This window comes from Sinohyriopsis cumingii, chromosome 4, assembly GCF_028554795.1.
Source record: "Sinohyriopsis cumingii isolate HCF-2022 chromosome 4, ASM2855479v2, whole genome shotgun sequence".
NCBI lineage: Eukaryota > Metazoa > Mollusca > Bivalvia > Unionida > Unionidae > Sinohyriopsis > Sinohyriopsis cumingii.
The window spans coordinates 135,047,374-135,069,036 of NC_142964.1; the positions used below are offsets into that span (position 1 = coordinate 135,047,374).

General features: G+C 39.5%; 1 protein-coding gene across 1 annotated transcript in view; it reads right to left on the bottom strand.

Annotated features, from left to right (window-relative positions):
• Positions 1–14,806, bottom strand: part of LOC149802133 (peptidylglycine alpha-hydroxylating monooxygenase-like) — a 57,216-nt gene extending 42,410 nt beyond the window's left edge. The window contains exons 1-7 of the mRNA XM_089956537.1: positions 14,548–14,806; positions 14,262–14,316; positions 13,392–13,479; positions 6,112–6,221; positions 4,913–4,990; positions 3,744–3,792; positions 1,011–1,075 (exon numbers count right to left, since the gene is read on the bottom strand). Of these exons, the coding sequence (XP_089812663.1) occupies positions 1,011–1,075; positions 3,744–3,792; positions 4,913–4,990; positions 6,112–6,221; positions 13,392–13,479; positions 14,262–14,316; positions 14,548–14,700 (598 nt within the window). The 5' untranslated portion in view covers positions 14,701–14,806. The remainder of the gene's footprint in view (positions 1–1,010; positions 1,076–3,743; positions 3,793–4,912; positions 4,991–6,111; positions 6,222–13,391; positions 13,480–14,261; positions 14,317–14,547) is intronic.
• Positions 14,807–21,663: the final 6,857 nt, after the last annotated feature.

Sequence of the window (21,663 nt, forward strand, 5' to 3'; positions counted from 1 at the left end):
TAGTGTGGGTGTACCTGAAGTAATATTTAATTTCATTGTAGTCAATTTTCATCTCTGTAAATATTTGTTCAACGTCTATTTTAATCGAGTGTTGATTTGCATGACATACATGAGTGAGGTTTCCATTAAAGTGCATTATATATTGTCATGCATTTTCATATATCAATTAAATCATGGATTACAACACATTTTTCTCAAATGCTTCATTTTGACAATTCCATGAAAACTATTTTGCTTCGCTGAAACATACCTTCAAACCGTGTGTACATCTAATTTTTCCAGGTCTTAAATATTTTTACACACGAAAGTCAGATCATATTGACAGTAGCAGAAAACAAAATGAACGTGAATATTTTTCCATTATAACAATTTCTGCGTATTTGTTAGACACTGATAATACTAAGATGAATGACGAGCTTCAGACAGCACACTGCAAATTTAGTTTTGGTTGTTTAGACGGTTTATCAATACAAATAAATAGTATTTTAATGGCGAATGTGGCTGGCTTACAACTTAATCAAACCAAAAGATGATCAGAAGATCAATTCAAATAAAATCAAGATGAATATTACTTTCTACAAAAACCTTTTTGAAACGTTTTGCAAGAAGGATGCTAGCTCTCTAATTTCGCTTTTGGTATTTCGTCCTGATACTTATGAAGTCTAACTGTCTTAACTACCCCCTTTATGCTGTGTTTGTTGCCATTGCATGCTGTGTATGCTTTACCTCAAACATTCGTTAACAACAAACTATTTTGTGAAACTTTTTTAAATTGATAATTCATTCAAAAGTAATATTTCGGGGTATTATATATGTACCATGCTTATCTCCAAACCTAACCAGTCCTGCGCGGATAAAACACGCTGGTTCCCATGACTACATGTTTTAAGTAGTTATAAGAGCAAGAATAAGTTTTATGAAGTTGATGTACTTATTGACAAATGTTGGTACGCGCATGCCAGTGTATATCAGTTATGCATTCTCGGAAAAATAGTGTTATTTATCTATACCTTCAGTCATGGGTGGAATGTAACCAGTGTTCCCCAGGACGTAATAGCCAGCTTGTTTAGGTTGCCTGGAAACACAACAAATGACACATTTCGTATAGTAATTCTACGAGACACTGTAAATTGGTGATTTTAAATTTAATTATATCATTACGCAATCACTTAGATTATGAATGAAAAATTTAAACAATTATTCATTATTGCTTGTACATGACGGTGATGATGATACGATGACGACGATGATTGTTGTTGCTGTTACTGTTGCTCTGGTTCCTCACATTTTTTTTTTGTTGGTTTCTTTAGCAAAGAACAAGGCAAGGTCATGCTTCTGTAATAATGCATAACTCGGAATTTTAGGATAATAGAAATTTGTAGAGGACGCTAGAATGGCCTTTTTATTAGATTATTATATTACATACGGGTATTTTCGGATTTTTTTAATTTCCTTATGTAAAATAGTACATTTCTAAATGAAATATCTTTTTCGCTTTGCGAGAAAGGTACACTCTGTAATATCTGAGTGTTTTTCAAGGTATGTACCATGTAGATTGAATGGTATGTCCGATAATACTGAACTATATTTACCATGTAGATTGAATGGTATTCCGATAATACGATATGTACCATGTAGATAGAATGGTTTGTCCGTTAATACTGAACTATATGTATCATGCAGATAGAATGGTATGTCCTATAACACTGAATTATATGTATCATGCAGATAGTATGGTATGTCCGATAATACTGGACTATATGTACCATGTAGATTGAATAGTATGTCCGATAATACGAGCCTATATGTACCATGTAGATATAATGGCATGGTTTGTCCGATAATACTGGACTCTGTATACCATGTAGATAGAATGGCATGTCCGATAATATTGGCATATCTTCCAGCCTTAATGAAGACAAAGTTATGTTATAATAGCAATATAATGAACCCGTCTCTGACGAAGTATTAAAAAAGAAAAAGAATGGTGGGGTCTGTTTGTATCGATGACCTCAAGCTCGCTTTCCCCTCCTGTGCATATATTGTTGTTCATGTTGGGGTTTGGAGTTGGGATTGGCAGAAACATAGACATAGAAGTTTTAATGAAGACAATGCATGCTCTAAAAGGGAATTAGCAGTAGTTTGCTTCAAATAGACTGATCTTATTTGCTCAATGGCCATCTATCTTCAGTGAGATGTAAATTTTAAAGTGTCTGCCTAAATACATTTGACAATGAGTAACGTTTAATAAATTTTCATATTTAAAAAAATGACCGATTGAAAAAGTCGATGAATCGTAAAATTAAGATTGTATTTAACGTTGAAAGGTTGAAGTTCGCATTGAAAGAAATACAAGTTTGGGCGTATGGGGACACTAAAAATATATCCTATCAACGAGTAATACGGCCAGATGATTCTCCAATTTGTAGTCTGACACGACAAGCAGATAGACCTCGAGATATTTTCAGGTTCATGAATGTGGTAATATGAAACTATCTGCTGACGATTCGACGAACTCGCTTTGATGCATAGTAAAGTATTCTCCAAGGAGTAAAGCAGTTCCGATCCGAAATTTTTAGAGTAACAGATACAGCAAGTTATTGTTTGTGTCATGTTGTGTCTTGGGATCATGCGTGCATTATATATATTTCTGAGTGAAAATTTACGCTATATTGTCCTCTCTCTCTCTCTCTCTCTCTCACACACACACACACACACACACACACACACACACACACACACACAAACAAACACACACGTTGTACTTAACCATATCATGTGAGTATTCAAATTTGTCACTACGTCAAAATCCATAGAAAAGTAAATTGTGGTTGTGATGACCTAAATTTCTTGTCAAACTGGCCAAGATATGCCAAGATTTTGGATTATGTACCATACAGACCCAGCAGACAAGACATCATTCAACATAATTTAATGTTGGTTCAGTCTCAACACGCATTAAAAAAATTTAAAATATCTGATTACAGGCGTGAAAAAAGAGGATACCATTTCATTTGGTTTGAATTTATGTTTCAAGCAAAATTTTAACCCAAATTACCAATTCTATTCTTTTATCGGAATTAACAGGAGAGTCATAATAATATAACAATCCAGGTGTTTTACTTGACCGAGCGATGTCAAAGCCTGGCGCGAATCCGCTAGAACTCATACGTTTCCCATAATTCAAAAGACCCCCATAAAACCTCATGTTGTAATTTAGAAAGCCAAACGTATCAATTCTATAAACAATTCTACTCTACTCAATACAAGACGACAAAACATTCCAATTGTCTATCAACCGCACATCTGCATGGATTCTCTTCATTTACTTTTCGTACCGTCAGCATTTCACGCCGTAAAACTATACTCCCCCTAAATGTAGGGAAATATTTTACTACGCCACCTTAGTTCAGTCATATCATGGTTTTAAGTCACATGCACACCACTAGATTTTAATAGGGACTATTAACTGGATAGGGACATTCATGGAAATGCACTAACAGTTTACTCCGTGACGTTTGCTCCTAGTAACTGGCTAAGTATTTCGGACTAAGGAATATGTCCACAGAACCGAGTTCCCATAATCGAACAAGTAATCAGAAAAAAATTCTAAGAATTCCCAAAAATGGATCGCTATAACCAAATGCACATACTCCAAATTTATTACAATAATTTTGGGAATACTGACATTAATTTTTTGCTGTAAATTTTTTGCTGTAATCGTGCACAGGATTAAAACTTACGGTGTATATGTCATATGTAGCGTCACGCCCGATCTGTCAGTTTGCCCAGCTAAAAAATAAGTTAATTACTAGACAATAAGACATAAAATAAAAGCATGTATATAATAATAAATCACGCAATAAAAGAACATAAATTGAATTTGTTAGGTGTTTTTAAATAATTAGGTTGAGAATAGATAGAAAATTAAATTGTATGATCAAAATTGAACTACACCAACAACAATAAAATTCAAGGGTCAGCTGTGTTACACAACATGCGTAATACATATGCTTTGTTTTTTAATTAGTTTTGTTTTATTTTATTTCATTACATGCTATTGTAATGTAACATTGTATGTTGGACTTGACCTTGTTCAAAATTGAGTTCATTTCTGCTTGACCCAAATTGACTTTATTTATTGTTCATTGTAAATAACTAATAAAGCCAAATTATTCTCTATATGAATGGGTTTAAAATCAATATTGTTATTAATATAAGAAATAAATATTTTTATTTGGGTCTAGGTTTTGGAATTTCCTAAGTGAATTATCCATAATTCAGGTTATTGTTTTGTAAACATCCGGAACATTCTAGGAAGTTTTTTTCCATCAGATAATGTATTTTTATATAGAAAATACTAATTGTGACCTGACGTCAAGTAGAGAACTAAATATAGTGTGACTAAGAGCATTTTATCAGTTGGTTTAAGATCTAGCACCTTGAAATCGTATATTATGTTATGTTCAGTTGGACTGAATTTTAGTTCTTCAAATTATTGAATTCAAGCGATTATTTTCTCTGGAAACACAAAAGTGATCTGATAACATTCTTGGATAAAGACGTTCATTGGAATTTATAGTTAATTCAGACCTGAAATTATATTACTGTGATTCAACAAAAAGACTGTTGTCATATCAACACTCTAGGAGCTATAAGAGACACATCATCGCCTTTAGTTTTCGGATTTATTTGGGACTGCTATTGAATTATATTGAGAAATTTAAACTACTAGTGCTTTCGTCTTTATTATTTTGGGGATTTAATTCTCATTACCGTAGTTCTTTTTTTGTATCAAGTTGACACAAGTTTCAATATATTTATCACGGTTATATTTATTTGCAGCTGTGTGTGTGTGTGTGTGTGTGTGTCTGAGAGAGAGAGAGAGAGAGAGAGAGAGAGAGAGACTTACGTTTAAACTTGTCTTTGTAGTGTAGCTGTAGGACAATATATTTAATGTCAGTTGTTCCACCCACTCTGTATCCCACACCTGTTTAAAATACAGGCATATAAAAAAGTATAATTAACATAGCAAGAGGTTGCTTCAAGCCATAATTACGGTTTTACATTGACAAACAAATTATGTGTGGTTAATATGAAATATAATACAATATAATACAGAGAGGAACTTAACTCCAAGAATAAACGACCCATGCAGGTTACAAAGTAACATTTATTTTTTATGTATACTAGAGTAAATGTGAAAGAGAGACATCCAGGAATGAGCTGTATGGTACTTTGACACGGTCTTTCAAAAGTAACATTCTCTGAACTTAAGTGTACAAAAAGATGTGGGATTTGACTGGGCGTCGAACCCTGTACCTGGACCTGAAAAATTAGCTGCGGTAGGGGAGGAGGCCATTCTACCACCGGAGTTGTCATGTTGCCAGCTTCCACTATTGTACCTTCACCATCATCAGAAAAGATATTTGTTTTTTATAAAATAAATATTTCCTAATTTAAGTGTTTCATCATATTTGCAAGAAATAAAGAGCTCCTGGTGTTAAAGCGTGGGTATTATTTATAGCATCATTTCTAGACAATGAAACACAAAAAGGTTATCCCTTTTAGGTAATTAAAAAAATGAGGTCGATCTTTTTCATGGAAACATTTAACTGCGCAAGAGTGATTTTTCGGGATCATAATTCAGAATTCATCGCCTGTTTTCAATTATGCCCAAACAGATTAAAAAATGTCATGGGGAGGCTAACGTTTGAGAATATTACCACAGCGACGTGTGCTTTAATTTGTTTTTATTTTACCACAAAAAATAACATAGCGCAAGCATAAAAACTGTCATCGAGCTGTATCAAAAACAATTACTTAATAAAAATCAACTTATCAAATTGTATTAAAGCAGTCATTTCACATTCAATAACGTCTCTTTTAAGTCTGGAGAATACATTTTATTAGAGAAAACACTTAGATCTAGTTCCTGTCTGTAAATTAACACTTTATTATTTGGTCATTTATATGCAGGGCAAATTTGTAGTCACGTGACTTTTGGTCTAGAGAACACTGCCTGAAAATATGTTAAATTAAAAGGCTGGGTTGACTGTATCAATAGGAAATGTAAGCGTTCTGAGCCAACACGATGCGCATCAACATTACCTTCAGGAAGCTCTCTTGAAGTAGCATCCATCGCCCACGCCCACACGATGTTGCGGCTGCCAACTTTGCAGACGGAATGGTCAGATTTTTCGTCCATCTCACCGCATGCCCTAAGTTCCGTAAAAAGATGGTTAAACTTGCATAGAGAATATACAGGAATGAATCAAAGGATAATTTACATGATAGTCTTATTTTTGTAATGGACCCTCCTACAAAAGTTTGCAAATGCAGTGGTTAATTGTATGTACGAGTTTTGGAAATTTGCAAAATCACAGGTGGGTAGTTTCCCTCGATTAGCTTGCCACGAAATATCATTATAATTTCTTTCGTTCGTTTATTCGTTTATTTACTTCAATGTACATTGTCTGAACTGAATTGAAATTATTAGCTGTTTTTGTAATAAACTATTAATTGATACTGAGGGTGGTGCGTGCCCTGGGCCTGACGTCCCGCTTGCCAAAGGAAAGTGAAGCGTCTCTCAAAGCCTCTCCTTCCCAGGTGTAGTGATCGCCGCAGGACCATTGTCTCGCTCTGCGGGGCAGGAGGTTACTTGCATATGGCCTCTCCTACACTATTGTGTCCACAGCAGCACCTTCACGCGGTGCCCCCTGTTTTAACAGAGCCTGCTGTGTGGCGCGACCGAGTACCCGGCGGTATAACTGGGTGGGCAGACTGGGCTCATTAGCCTTGGCAGGCAACCAGTCTAAGAGAAGGGAAACTCTGACCCCAAACCCGGGCAGATGAAGCTCGTTAGCCTTGTCAGGCAGTTCATCTAGGAGAAGGAAACTCTGATTCAAAACCATCCAAGTCCCATCCATTGGATTATGGCTCCACTGCCTTGTGGATATCTTCGGGAGAAGGAAAGGCTACGGGAGTAAACCCAGACAGAAAATCAGGAGTGGAGCCCCCAAGGCGGCTGGGGGTCGACTACGGCCTCCTTCCGGCAGCTCCTGCATCCAAACTGGTGCCAAATGTCATGCTCAGCATTCCTTTGGACCCCACCAGCAAGGACGAGAGGGGGATCCTGACGTCTGGGCAGCCCAGGATCTCCATACTCCACGCCCAGGCTTGCGCCCTGGAGAGGACACTCCAGTCTCGCTACTGAGTGAGGAAACAACACGGAAGCTGACAGTTTACGGGTTATAAGTCCCACCTGATTGGCGTAGGGAAGGGGCGCCACGGGTCAGCTTTGACGGTGGGAGGGATCATCGTGTCCCACTGGCCAACTATCGCCCCCGGTCAATAAGGTGTTGACCCGCCATCGTCTGCCTGCTCCAGTGAGTGTCTGGAGCTTAGTGTGTTGTTCAGCATGACTAGCAGACGGTAATTCCACACCAGACAAAAGAAACAAGAAACCAATAAAGAAGACTCCAGCTCTTCGATTTGCAAGCTGGAATGTGCGAACCATGTGTACAGGCTTCTCCGACGACCTCAGAGAAGTAGACGACACCAGAAAGACGGCCATCATCGATAGAGAACTCACCAGACTAAATATCAGCATGGCTGCCCTCCAGGAAACCAGGCTCTCCTCTAGAGGCTCCCTCAGAGAGGAAAACTACACCTTCTTCTGGAAGGGTCGAGAACCTGAGGAGCCCCGTCAGCACGGAGTGGGCTTTGCCATCAAAAACGATCTCCTGGCCTCGGTTGAACCTCCCACAGGGGGCACTGAGCGTCTCTTGTCCATCCGCCTCACCACTGCTTCAGGTCCTGTCAACATAATCAGTGTTTACGCCCCAACCCTCACGTCATCAGAAGACGTGAAGGATCAGTTCTATGGGCAGCTGGACGAACAGATCAAAGGATGCCCCAAAAATGAACCACTATTCCTCCTCGGCGACTTTAATGCCAGAGTAGGTGCGGACCACGAGTCATGGCCTACCTGCCTCGGATATCATGGCACTGGAAAGACCAACGAAAACGGCCAGAGACCGCTGGAGCTATGCACCTACCATGGCCTGTGCATCACAAACACCTTCTTCAAGTGTAAGCCACAATACAAAGTGTCATGGAAACACCCCAGATCTCATCACTGGCACCAACTCGACTTGGTCATCACCAGGCGCTCTGCCCTTAACAGTGTCCTCTCCACCAGAACCTACCACAGTGCAGACTGTGACTCCGACCATGCCCTTGTGAGGAGCAGAGTGCGACTACAGGCACACACGCTACACCGCTCAAAACCAAAAGGACGTCCTCGCATAAACACTGCGCAGATGTCAGTCCCTGCCAAGGTGGAGGAGTATGTGTCTGCCCTGAACAAGGCTCTCCAGGACCTGCCTGAGTACGACGCTACAGCCAAGTGGAACGCCATGAAGGGTGCCATCTACAGTACAGCTATGTCAACGTTTGGCAAGAAGGAACGACCCAGCCAGGACTGGTTAAATGCACACCTATCAAGGATGGAACCACAAATCGAGGAGAAACGAAAAGCCTTCATAGCTTACAAAAAATGCCCTAATGAACGGACGCTTGCTGCTCTCAGAAGTGCCCAAAGTAACACCCAACGCATTGCTAGATAGTGTGCGAACGAGTGCTGGCAACAACTGTGTGAAGGGATCCAGCGCAGTGCCGAGTCCGGACACATCCAAGGTATGTACAGTGGCATCAAGAAGGCTCTAGGCCCTACAGTGAAAGGGGTCGCTCCCCTGAAATCCCTGACGGGAGAGAAGATCACAGACCGTGGGCAACAGATGGCCAGATGGGTGGTGCACTACTCAGAACTATACTCCCGAGAAACGTCAGTCACTGATGCAGCCCTCAGCAGCATAAAGAATCTGCCCACCATGGAAGAGCTCGACAAAGTGCCAACCTTAGAGGAGCTCAGCAAAGCAATCGACTGCCTTCCAAACGACAAAGCACCAGGTAGTGACAGCATCCCGCCCGAAGCTATCAAATGTGGAAAACCAGCATTGATTAAACCACTGCACAAGCTACTTTGCCGCTGATGGGAGGAAGGAGTAGTCCCCCAAGACATGCGTGATGCCACAATTGTGACCCTTTACAAAAACAAGGGCGACCGCAGTGACTGTAATAATTACAGAGGGAAAGTGTACACCCGCATCATACTCAACAGGCTGCAGTTGCTGGCAGACCGTGTGTACCCGGAATCACAGTGCGGCTTCAGAGCAGGCAGGTCGACGACAGACATGATCTTCTCCCTACGACAACTCCAAGAGAAGAGCAGAGAGCAAGGTCAACCACTCTACATAATGTTCATCGACCTCACCGAGGCCTTTGACTTGGTCAGCAGGAAGGGCCTTTTTGAACTTTTGAGTAAAATCGGTTGCCCCCCAAAACTCCTCAGCATGATAATCTCTTTCCATGCAGATATGAAGGGAACAGTCCTGTATGATGGATCCTCCTCAACCTCCTTCCCAATTAACAGTGGTGTGAAGCAGGGCTGCGTGCTGGCACCAACACTTTTTGGGATCTTCTTCTCCTTGCTCCTGTCCTACGCCTTCGACACGTCCACGGATGGCACATATCTACACACCAGGTCCGACGGGAGGCTGTTCAACCTGGCACGACTGCGCTCAAAGACAAAAGTGAGAGCTGTGCTCATCAGGGAGGTGCTTTTTGCAGATGACGCAGCTCTTGTGGCCCACACCGAGGAAGACCTCCAGAGACTGGGAGACCGTTTTGCTGTTGCCTGCACGCAGTTTGGTCTCACCATCAGCTTGGAAAAAACAAATGTCAGCGTGCAAGATACCACCATTGCCCCTTCAATCAAAATCGACGGTGTCACCCTGGAAGCAGTCAACAACTTTACCTACCTAGGGTCAACCATCAGCAAAACTCTTTCGATTGATATGGAGCTGGACAGAAGGCTTGGAAAGGCAAATACCATCATGGCTCGATTAACGAAGAGGGTGTGGGAAAACAACGCGCCGACAGAGCACACCAAGGTCCGAGTCTACCAGGCCTGCGTTCTCAGCACCCTTCTATATGGAAGTGAGACCTGGAGTACCTACCTGAGGCAAGAACGCCGGCTCAACTCCTTCCATGTACGGTGCCTAAAACGCATCCTGAAAATCAGCTGGCAAGACCGTGTTCCACACACCGAGATCCTGCAGCGTGCAAGTACCCCCAGCATGTACTCCCTGCTAATTAAACGCCGCCTTCGATGGCTGGGTCACGTCCGACGCATGGAGGATGGAAGGCTGCCAAAGGACATCTTATATGGACAGCTGGCCACTGGCATGAGAAGAGTTGGACGCCCCTCACTCCGTTTCAAAGATGTGTGCAAGAGGGACATGAAGGCATGCAACATTTCACCCGATGGCTGGGAAGAGCTGGCCGAGGACCGAGGCACCTGGAAACTGATGGTAAACAATGGCATATCAGTCGATGATGCGAGGAGAGGCCAGTTGGCGGCAGAGAAACGTAAGAGAAAGTAGAACGCAGCAGCAACCACAGTAACGCAGACTTCCCAGTATGTCTGCACCAACTGCAGTAGGGACTGTCACTCACGTATAAGCCTGCACAGCCACAGCAGACGATGCCAACAGAGACAGACAACACCCCAAGGGCGCTATTCGCATGGTCTTTCGAGACCGAGTCGCCAATGATATATATATATATATATATATATATATATATATATATATATATATATATATATATATATATATATATATATATATATATATATATATATCCCTCCCAAGGAAATTTCGGAATATGATGTCATATCTGAATTTTAAAAGATGAAGATTTGTCTATGTTCTAGAACATGCACTGCACATAAACAACACATAAATAGGTGCATAATTTTAGACATTTTAATGTTTATAAGATGACAAATAAGAATATAACATTCATTGCAAACATGCCTTAGGACCCATCTGACCCATGTTCTCTAGTACAATCACAAGCATGCCACAAGACCCATCTGACCCATGTTCTCTAGTACAATCACAAGCATACCATAGGACCCAGATGACCCGTAGTCTCTAATACAATAACAAGCATACCATAGGACCCATCTGACGCATGGTCTCTAGTACAATCACAAGCATGCCACATGACCCATCTGACCCATGGTCTCTAGTACAGTCACAAGCATGCCACATGACCCATCTAACCCATGGTCTCTAGCATAATCACAAGCATTACACAGGACCCATCTGACCCATGGTCTCTAGTACAGTCACAAGCTGGCCATAGGACCCATCTGACTCATGGTCTCTAGAACAATCACAAACATTCCACAGGACCAGTCTGACCCATGGTCTCTAGTACAATTACAAGCATGCCATAGGACCCTTCTGTCTCATGGTATCTATTATAATCACAAGCATTCCACAGGACTCATCTGACCCGTGGTCTCCAGGCAATCACAAGCATTCCACAGGACCCATCTGACCCATGGTCTCTAGTACAATCACAAGCATGCCATAGGACCTGTCTGACCCATGGTCTCTAGTACAATCAGAAGCATGCCCCAGGACCCATCTGAATCATGGTCTCTAGTACAATCACAAGCATTCCACATGACCAGTCTTTCCCATGGTCTCTAGTACAATCACAAGCATGCCATATGACCCATCTGTCTCATGGTCTATCACAAGCATTCAACAAGACACATCTGACCCATGGTCTCTAGTACAATTACACGCATGCCACAGGACCCATCTGACTTATGGTCTCTAGAACTATCACAAGCGTTCCACAGGACCCGTCTAACCCATAGTCTCTAGTACAATCACACGCATGCCATAGGACCCATCTGACTCATGGTCTCTAGAACTATCACAAGCGTTCCACAGGACCCGTCTGACCCATGGTCTCTAGTACAATCACAAGCATACCACATGACCCATCTGACCCATGGTCTATAGTACAATCACATGCATGTCCCAGAATCCATCTGATCAATCCGTTCTAGTACACAATGCATCGTCTTGAGAAAATAAGTCAGAAAATAGATCTATCCATACCCAACAGTGAGAGATACGACCGTTTTTGTTAATCAGAATATAAACTTTACATATCCGAAAGAAACTGATAGGCTGTCTGTTATTGGATTCAAACAAAATATTTTATTGCAGTTTGCAAGAATTACTTGCATAAAAGTATATATCTTCTTCGAGAAGAAGGTTATGTGAGATTTCTTGATCTTTAGTAAATTGTAGTATGTTAGAAAAAGCATAAAGGACACAGATCCGAAGAAAGCCCGTTCTTACTGGACGTGACACCCTCAATGATGTTCAGTGAAAATGTGTGTTAACATCTTGAAGTCAGACAACGAGGTGATTTCTTCAACAAGTACAAACTAATCTATTCAGTCCTAATACTGTGAAGAATTGTTGAAAATCGGCCATTATAATAACAATAAACATTGTTAATGCTAGCACAAATGAAAATAACAACAATTTTTGAAACCTCATGATGTTAGCAACTAGAGACATAACACCTCGCTATGTTTGGTAACAAGAGATATACCTCGTGACAATGGTGACTAGAGATATGCCTCGAGATAATGGTAACTAGAAATATACCTCGTGATAATAATAAGGATGGAAATGACCCCTCGTAATGATGGTAACTAGAGATATAACACCTCATGATGAGGGTAACTATAGACATGACAACTCGTGATGATGGTAACGAGAGGCATGAAACCTCTTGATGACGTTAATGCACAAACACAAAACCTCGTGATGATGGTTACGAGAAACATGAAACCTCGTGATGAACGCAACGAGAGACACGACACGACCTGAAAATGGTAAAGAGAGACATGACACCTCATGATCATGGTAACGAGAGACATGACACCACCTGAAAATGGTAACGACAGCCATTGCTTATTGACTGCATTTATGACACTACGTGATTTTTTTTAAAAGATAGAAGATTAGTGACTTTTGGTTTGCAGCTTAATAAAAAATTTAAGGAGTGTTCATCAACTGTAGTAATACAAAGATAATGAGTTGAACACTCGAAGTCACGCCAAGGTGAAATGTCGAACACATGCAGTCAGGTTATTTTTATAAGTTATCAATCGTGTAAATGACGGTACAATATCTGGAACAATGAAAAGGCGATATAAAGTTTAGGCACTTTTAATTCCAACAATCTAAGACTTGATTAACAGTGAATAACTTATGTATGATTGTACATTTGCGGTCGCTTACCAAGGTGAATCGTGCGTCTGATGGATTACATGAATAATCAAGTTATAAGGACTTGTATTGATGAGAACCTTAATAATAGCTGACACGTACTGAACAAAAACTAAAACTAAAAGTTACGTGAACACTGCGGACGGAACCTACCAATACGGCTCCTCGGAACCCGCTTCCAAACATCCATACACCATCATGTGGTGCGCTACCTCCTTCGTGGCGTGTGGTTCATACTTCACTACGTTGAAAATAAAATACAAATATTTGTCACATCAATATCATGTTATGTTGAACCAATACAAATATTTATTTGTCATTGTTTATCTATCTATCTATATGTCTGTCTGTCTGTTGTCTGTCGTCCGTCTGTCCGTCCATCCATCTATCTATCTGCATACATACGTGTAATGTATCTCACCGAAAATTGGTCCATGATTTGAATATAGCATCTCGTACGTACTGAATTAGCATTTAAACACAGTTAAAAAAATAGAAACCTAAGAAAAAGGACAAGCCTGTTCAAGAAGCTCAGTTTTTAAAAAAGCGCAAACTTGTCTCTTAACAGCAAATTTAGACGTTATGGTGCATTTGCAGATTGCATTTTTCTGTTAGCAAAGAAATTACCATCGAGCAGAACCTTTGAAGGAAACTTTTTCCAGTGTGATTAAAATGTCAAGGGCCGCTCCGGTGGCCTGGTAGTTGGAGCGTTCGCCTCCGAGGCCACGAGTTCGAACCCCGGCCGAGTCATACCAAAGACTTATAAATATAGTACTAGCAGCTGCATTTAGAGGTTAGTGTTAGGACTGGTCGGTTTGGTGTCAGGATAATGTGACTGGGGGGGGGGGGGCATCATACTACATGTCTGCGGCACGATGCCCCAGTGCCAGACATCACTATAAACTGCCACATTGGAGACATCGTTGCGATGTGACTGAAAACTTGTTAAAGTTACGTTAAAAGTTCAAAGCGCACACCCATTAAATTGTTGAGAGATATGCATCAGTTTTATTAAATACTCACAAATGTACGCCTCTCGAGGGTCTAGCTTCACAACATGGCAAATCAAAGCATCTGGCTGCAAAGTAAACAAAATGCATTTTCACCTAGTTTCGCAATGGAGAAAAGCAGCTTTCAACGTCTACCGTCATATGGTCTATCAACGTAGATCCTTTGGATATTAGATATTATAGGACCTTAAGACGTAAAAGGATCGAGTCGAATTGCTTTTACGCCTGAATCTTATGCGCATTTGTTAGAATAAAGTTAGAGAGAGAGAGAGAGAGAGAGAGAGAAAACGAACCACTACCTCTGGTGAGATGGCGTCTGGCATTCTTATGGTGTGTGTAAAATAGTTTGGGTCATCATCCCACTTTGTCCCGCGCACTGGATTGGAATAACATATTTCCACAATCTCAAGAATAAAAACCGCGAAAAGAAGTTTCTGAAAAACTGTCTTCATTACTTTGGAATTTACTTATCAACAAAAGAAAGGAGTTCGTCAAGGTGAGTCCCAGTACTCGTCTAAAGTCCGTTATCTACACCAATTCAAAAGAAAGGAGTTCGTCAAGGTGAGTCCCAGTACTCGTCTAAAGTCCGTTATCTACACCAATTCAAAAGATAAGGTAAAATCTACTACGTGACATTTCACTCGAAGCGTCGTTCCTCTAAGTTCTTAAATTATCAGATGTATAGAGCTCAAGCAAGGTAATGCTTCGATTAAAATGGTGTGAACAATCTCTAAAACGCAATTTATTCTTGTTCTTAGGGCCAGATCATTCGTTTCTGAAATTTGACTTCGGAACAAAATAAATATATGGTCTGCAAGAGATATGGCATCATGTTATAAGATATACCAATGTTTGTATTAACCTTTTGTTTGTTGGGGATGTTGTTTTTTTAGGGGCGAAGGAGTTGCGCTATATTCTTTTTGACATTCGACCGATGGCACAATGGCCAAAACTGGTTTTCGCATTGAAAATCTAGCTGAGGTCGACTTTGCCATGCTCTCGAAGACATTAGTTGACACAATAGCCAGACCACAGACCGACTTTCATTACGGTAAACAATTTCTGTTTGTTATCTCTGTTTGAAACACGTATATTCCTAATGAACATGAGCGCTAATCATTGCCTCAATTGTCTGTGTTTCACGATTAGTCGGAGAAGTCTTTGAAATCATGGCACATATAAGAAAAACCGGGAACCATAGCATATGTGATAATGCTGCAGTAAAAATCCCAAACAGTGTCATCAAATATCATTTCACCAATATTGTATACATTGGAAATCAAAGCACGTCAATGGAGGGATAAATTAAATGTCTTTTGATTATCCAACACTGTTCACGAACACACGTTGATGAATGTTGAAAATATGCTCGTATACAAAGAGGCAGGACAAAACGTGACTAGATTTCGTATTTCCTAATTATAAGAAATTGTGATGAAAGGACATGAATATCTCAATGGAACAAATTACGAACATCTTTGGCAGCAATGGATTTTGTTTTTCTGATGCTTCAACTCCCCCATGGTTACTACCATGATCTAAGACCACTCTACCTAAATTATTATGAGCTAAACAATTATCGCAGTATAATATCAAATTACATCTAAATGATACTTCCTACTATCACTTGTTAGTATGTTTGTATTTTTTCCTCTAACCCTAACCGGTCTACTGTATACTTCTCCTGCATGTAGGGGGTGAATGGTGGAAATACAGAAATCGCGGTGGCACAATGGTTAGCCTGATGGACTCGAGACCGATATGGTACGGGTTCGAATCCCGTCGTAGGATCAGCCCGAAGTGACTAATGCATTGTTTCCTTGGGCAAGACACCAGCACCTCGTATTCTGCTAATTTCTGCAAAATGCAAAGATAAATCGTATCCAGTGTGTGATTCGTATGTGCTGCTTTCCGACGGGTTCATTCAGACAGGATCACACAAATCGGTTACGTAAGTTCGAGTTGACTAGAGAAAACGTGTTTTATTTTTATTTTTATTTATTTACTGAGCTCAAGTTTCTACATCAATACTAACCTATGACCTAGTCGAGCACACTTATCTTTATTCCAAACATGGCTCGTGCGATGGAACAACGAAACAGAATATTACTGGAATAATTGTCAGGTTATCAGTCTTCATATTAACTATATACTGCCAAGGCATCAGGGGGCAGGGGCCAGTTTTATGTACAAATTTAATGCCGCAATCAGCGACCTATTATAAAAAAAAATCATTAAAAAATCAAATACACAAGTGAGGTAAAAAAAGGTCCATATTTTTGGATACCTATACCTATATTAAAACAAAACAAAAGACTATTATCCACTTGACCAGAAAAGTCAATGGCAGTTCATAGCAAAAGAAGTTTATGCACCCCGATCCCAAATTTATACCTACAATTTTCATGTCGAAGGTAATTTTTGATAACACGTGATGCTCACAGTGCAAACACAAGCCCTTTTCCTTGGCAAATTCTGCACAATAGTGTGTACTAAACAAGCTGTTACACTTGAAAACAGTTGTCATCCAAGCCGTTTTGAGATATTCTACTTGCCCCAAACACGTGTCTACTGCTATGGGTGGCTAGCTCTTCTTCGTCGATACTGCAGAGTAGCTATGGAAGGTGTACATGCCTGACGTCTTTTTCAAGAGCAACACAAGCCCGAAACACCTGGTTCGCAAATATATCAATATCTTTATATAGTAAAGAATAGTAGCCAGGGGCCAATTTACAAAACTGAAGCCTGCCACTTCAGCTTGTTAAATTCTTTGAGATTAAATGTTTTGTTTTGAAAACTCCCATGCATACGTTAGTATCATTGTTGATACAGTACTGAAACCTGTGCCCAAATTTGGCAACAATTTCAAAGTTATAGCAAATGAATGTGTTCTTCTAGTACAATCAGAAATGTCAAAACCCATTAGTCAGGAAACTATCTAGCATAAAAATTGGATTCGGACTCGGTCACCAAAATTGGAAACAATGCGCAATAGTCTTTTGATGCCACAGAAATGTAAGATGTACGCAGAGATACAGGTGGTAACATGTATCGAGTTTGAAATATTAACGTTTGTGTATGTAGAGCTGCAAATGATAACATGAGTGTCGAGCTAGAAATAGTAGCTTGTGAAGAGCTATGAACATAAACATGCATGTGGAGCCAAATACTGTAAGACAACAGGGCATGAAGTTATATATGACTAAAAGGTATAAATTTTGAGCTCTAGTCCAAGTGTTGTTTTCATAAAGTTTCTAGACTGGGGGCCATGTATTAAAACTCAGTGAGGAATAGACAAACAAACAGTACATTTGTGATTGTGTAATAACTTTAATTAGGCTTGTTGTCAAATCAGTCAGCGGTCCAATGGGATCCTCGATAGGTAATATATCATTTTCTTTTATATTCATGTGTGTCTTTAACCATTGCTGATGCAGTAGCTATTGTTACAAAATCTCTTACTAGTATGCAACTCATTCTGACATGAGCACGCATTTGACAAAACTGTTAAATATTTGCTCATTGACGAAGAAAGACATTCTGATTTATTCAACAGTTTTCTGGCTCTCTTCTATCTTTGCCCCAACCGCTTGGTTGGCCAAGTGGTTAGAGTGTAATTTTGTCTTACATACTTTTTCATTATTTCTTTTTTAAATTGTTTTATGCAGTACAAATCATGACAAAACTTACCTATGCTGCACATTCGCATAACCTCAATGGTGTTTGTTTATTCTCATAATTTGAACATGTCTTATAATCCGTTAGTTTCATTTACTAAATTATATTTAAAATTATTTTCTCTATCTGTAAGTTAAATTATACGAATTAAAGTTAGATTGATTAATGGTACAAACATTCTTGCAAAATATCTGGAAGTTAAACAAAACTATAAAGGACGACGAAAGAAGGAAAACAAATTACCAGAAGAAGTAACTTCACAAAGAGGCCAAAAAATAGAATAGGACAAAAATATAAAATTGGTAAATGCTTAAAAACCGACAACCAAACACTTAAATGTGGATCTCACCCAGACTACGAGACACAAATAACACATGCTATTATTTAACCTTTGGTGTGCTGCTGCTTTGTGTGTTTGGTTCATTTGGTCCATTGGTGAAACTATTTCTTCCCACAGTCCTCAACAGCGCGTCATCACTTGAATGCCGATTGTGTAAGCATGCGAATGTCTCTAGCAATGCAATACTAGTAGGTATTGTTGCAAAAGCTATTAATGAAAATAAATTATAGCAAAATTTCAAAATATGACGAAAGTAGCATTTGTTTTCATAAAGTTGAATAGTATCGATGGCACAATAGCAAAGAAATCAGTCAGATGAACTCAGTTATGAAGTGTTTATTTTCATCATCAACTAGCACAACATATAAGAAGAGACAAAATACCACAATAAAAAATGAATGCAAAAAAAGACAAAAAAAAAAAAAAAAAAAAAAAAAATACAGAGAGAAAGAGAAAAAAACAGAGAAATCTTAGAGAAACTTACAAAAAGTACAGAATACATTTAAAAGAAAAGACATTAACTATTGGATTGTTAGGTTTAGGCAAACGTGCATGCACTTTCTTTCTCTTGAGGTAGAGTTATTGACAAATAAGTGAATGGCACATATTTGCAAAGCATGAGAAACATACAACAATCAAAAGTAGCATAAGTTGTAATAGTCACAAATATAACTGATATGTAAAATCATAGACTTTATTTCGTTTGTTTCTAGCGGGAATAAATTGTCACATTAACAGTTCCGCCGTTTCGCTTGCGGGATAACTAATGACTGTCACGGAATTGTGTATGAGTTATATCAATATGTATATGTTGTCAAAAATGTACTCGGGTTTCGTTGCCGCGTACAGCGTCACCCGAGGGTGGTATATTTTTTCGGATCTAGTTAATTTCAAAATCCTGAGCGAAACTCAGACCCCTGCACGTGCAAATTGCCTGCAGCTGGAAACCTAAGTACCTAGCTGCGCATGTCTGTTACAGCTAGTGTACATATAAAGCAAATTCTCTATAACCAAATTACATTACGCCGAGTCTTGTCAGGAAGCTTACCCCTTTACGGAAGCAAATCCCCAGCTGTTGAGCTGCCTTATGCCTGTGGGGTTTCGTGTGACGTATACGCTGTGTTATAGTGACATTGGATGGGAAGAGTGGACTGGTTTTCTCGATGCGAGGGACCAGGGCTTCGCGACCATCGGGTCTGTGATGTGAGGGCTCTCGAGGGATCCTTAAACAGACCGAGAGGAGCGGACCATGCGTGGGTGCTTCTCTGGCCATTGACTAGACCGAGTGGAACCGGAGTTGCATCTTGGACGTCAAATGGGCGCCACGATAGTTATATATAGTGTTCCATGTTATTTACACTGTTGTATCTCATAATTTCATTAATTCTTATTGCAATACCGTGATGTGAACGATCGATTGGTTCATAATTTCATTCATTCCTATTGCTATATCGTTATGTGAACGATCGATAGGTTCATAATTTCATTCATTCCTATTGCTCTATCGTTATGTGAACGATGGATAGGTTCATAATTTCATTCATTCCTATTTCAATATCGGTTTACGATCGATAGGTTCATATTTACATGCATTTCAAAATCGTTACTTGAATGATACATTCAAATTTACCTTTATTTCAATATCGTTGTATGAACGATACATTCAAGACTATCTTTATATTGGGGTGTAGATCATATACTTTTATTTTGTTGATCGGTGTTAGGACTTAATTCACGTTTTGAAATTCCATTTGTTAATTTCATGTCGAGTTTTTTCTCGTTGAGTTAATTGTTGTTGATAGTTTCATGTTAGGAACTTTATAATTTTCCTTACCATTTTGTTTATAATGGTGTCAGATTTGTTAATGTTTAAATTGCGTTTATAAATAAGCATCTTGTAAACGCAGTTGCTTTTGGTTTCTTCCCTAATCCAGTCCCAACCCGGCTTCATCCTGTGACAATGACAGGTCTAGCTTTTACAGGAAGCAATTATTTGTTCACGTCTTTTAATAAAAGAAATAAAAAGGCAATACAATGCACCACAGTAAAACAAAAGAGCTAAATGAAAGCACATCAAACTTACGTGACTGCTTGAAATAACATAAAAACCTTAAGAAGAAGGCTCGTTGATGCTGTACTTAAACAACCTGGACGATGCCTTTTCTCTGTGTGAATCTATTCTTAGTAATGATGACGGATATATGACTAAAACGAACAAAACTTGAAACAACAAGCAGTGCGGATTGAATTAAACTGAATGATTTCAATCAACCTTTCTATGGTCAAGAAAAACACAAAAACATATTCGTTGCACGTGTGATTTTTACCACTGTATGTGTTGTTCCAGGACTTTGTAAAATGAAAGACTGTATTCCTTGTTGTTTCTGTAGTTAACATGGAGTAAAGAATGGAACTACAGTAAGCACTTCTAAATACACTGAGCAGCATTAAACCCAGTCACACTCTACAGATAGCACTTCTAAATACACTGAACAGCATTAAACCCAGTCACACTCTACAGATAGCACTTCTAAATACACTGAGCAGCATTAAAACCGGTCACACACTACAGATTGCACTTCTAAAACCAGCTCATACATTGATTTTACTGGATAGTTTCGTCGAATCTTCGGATATGACGATGAATAAAATGCTAGCAATACAATGGTAAAGAATGTTGGTGGAATGTTTGTGAGAAAGCATCACTATATCACACAGAAACGGTAATGTGTGTGTGATATGGATTTTTAACGTAGCTTTAACAATATTCCAGTCATATCGCTACGATGTCTGCAGTGTGGCAGTTTAACGTGATGTCTAACATTGGAGCATGTAGCATGATATCCCATCCAGGCGCATTATCCTGACACCAAGCCGATCAGTCATAACACTAACCTCTTAATGCTATGCGCCTAACGAGGCAGCTGTTAGTAGCACTTTTATACGTCTTTGTTATGATTTGGCCGGGGTTCGAAACCATGATCTCCCGCATTCGAGGCGGACCCCTAACCACTAGGCCACCTGATCGGTTAGAAACTGTGATCTTTTCAAGTTAAATGTCAATGATTACAAACTGGATATACGTTTCCTGTAAGATACAATCACTTCAAATGAAGTGCTCAATCGGTAAATGACAACTGTAGAAATGGAGTTTCTTTCCTTTATGACTACATCACTGGAGATACAAAATCACCAACAATGCAGCTAATACAGCTTTAACGATTTCTTTTGATTGATTCTTCAAAACATCAGCTCGAATTGTGTTTGATACTGTACTGCAGGAGTAGAAAAGTGGTCAATAAACGTTATACAAAGTCGGCAATAGAAAAAATCTGTGGTTATATGAAAGCTTCTGAGGCTTTGCAATTGCTGAAGTGGTTTATAGAAGCCACTAAGT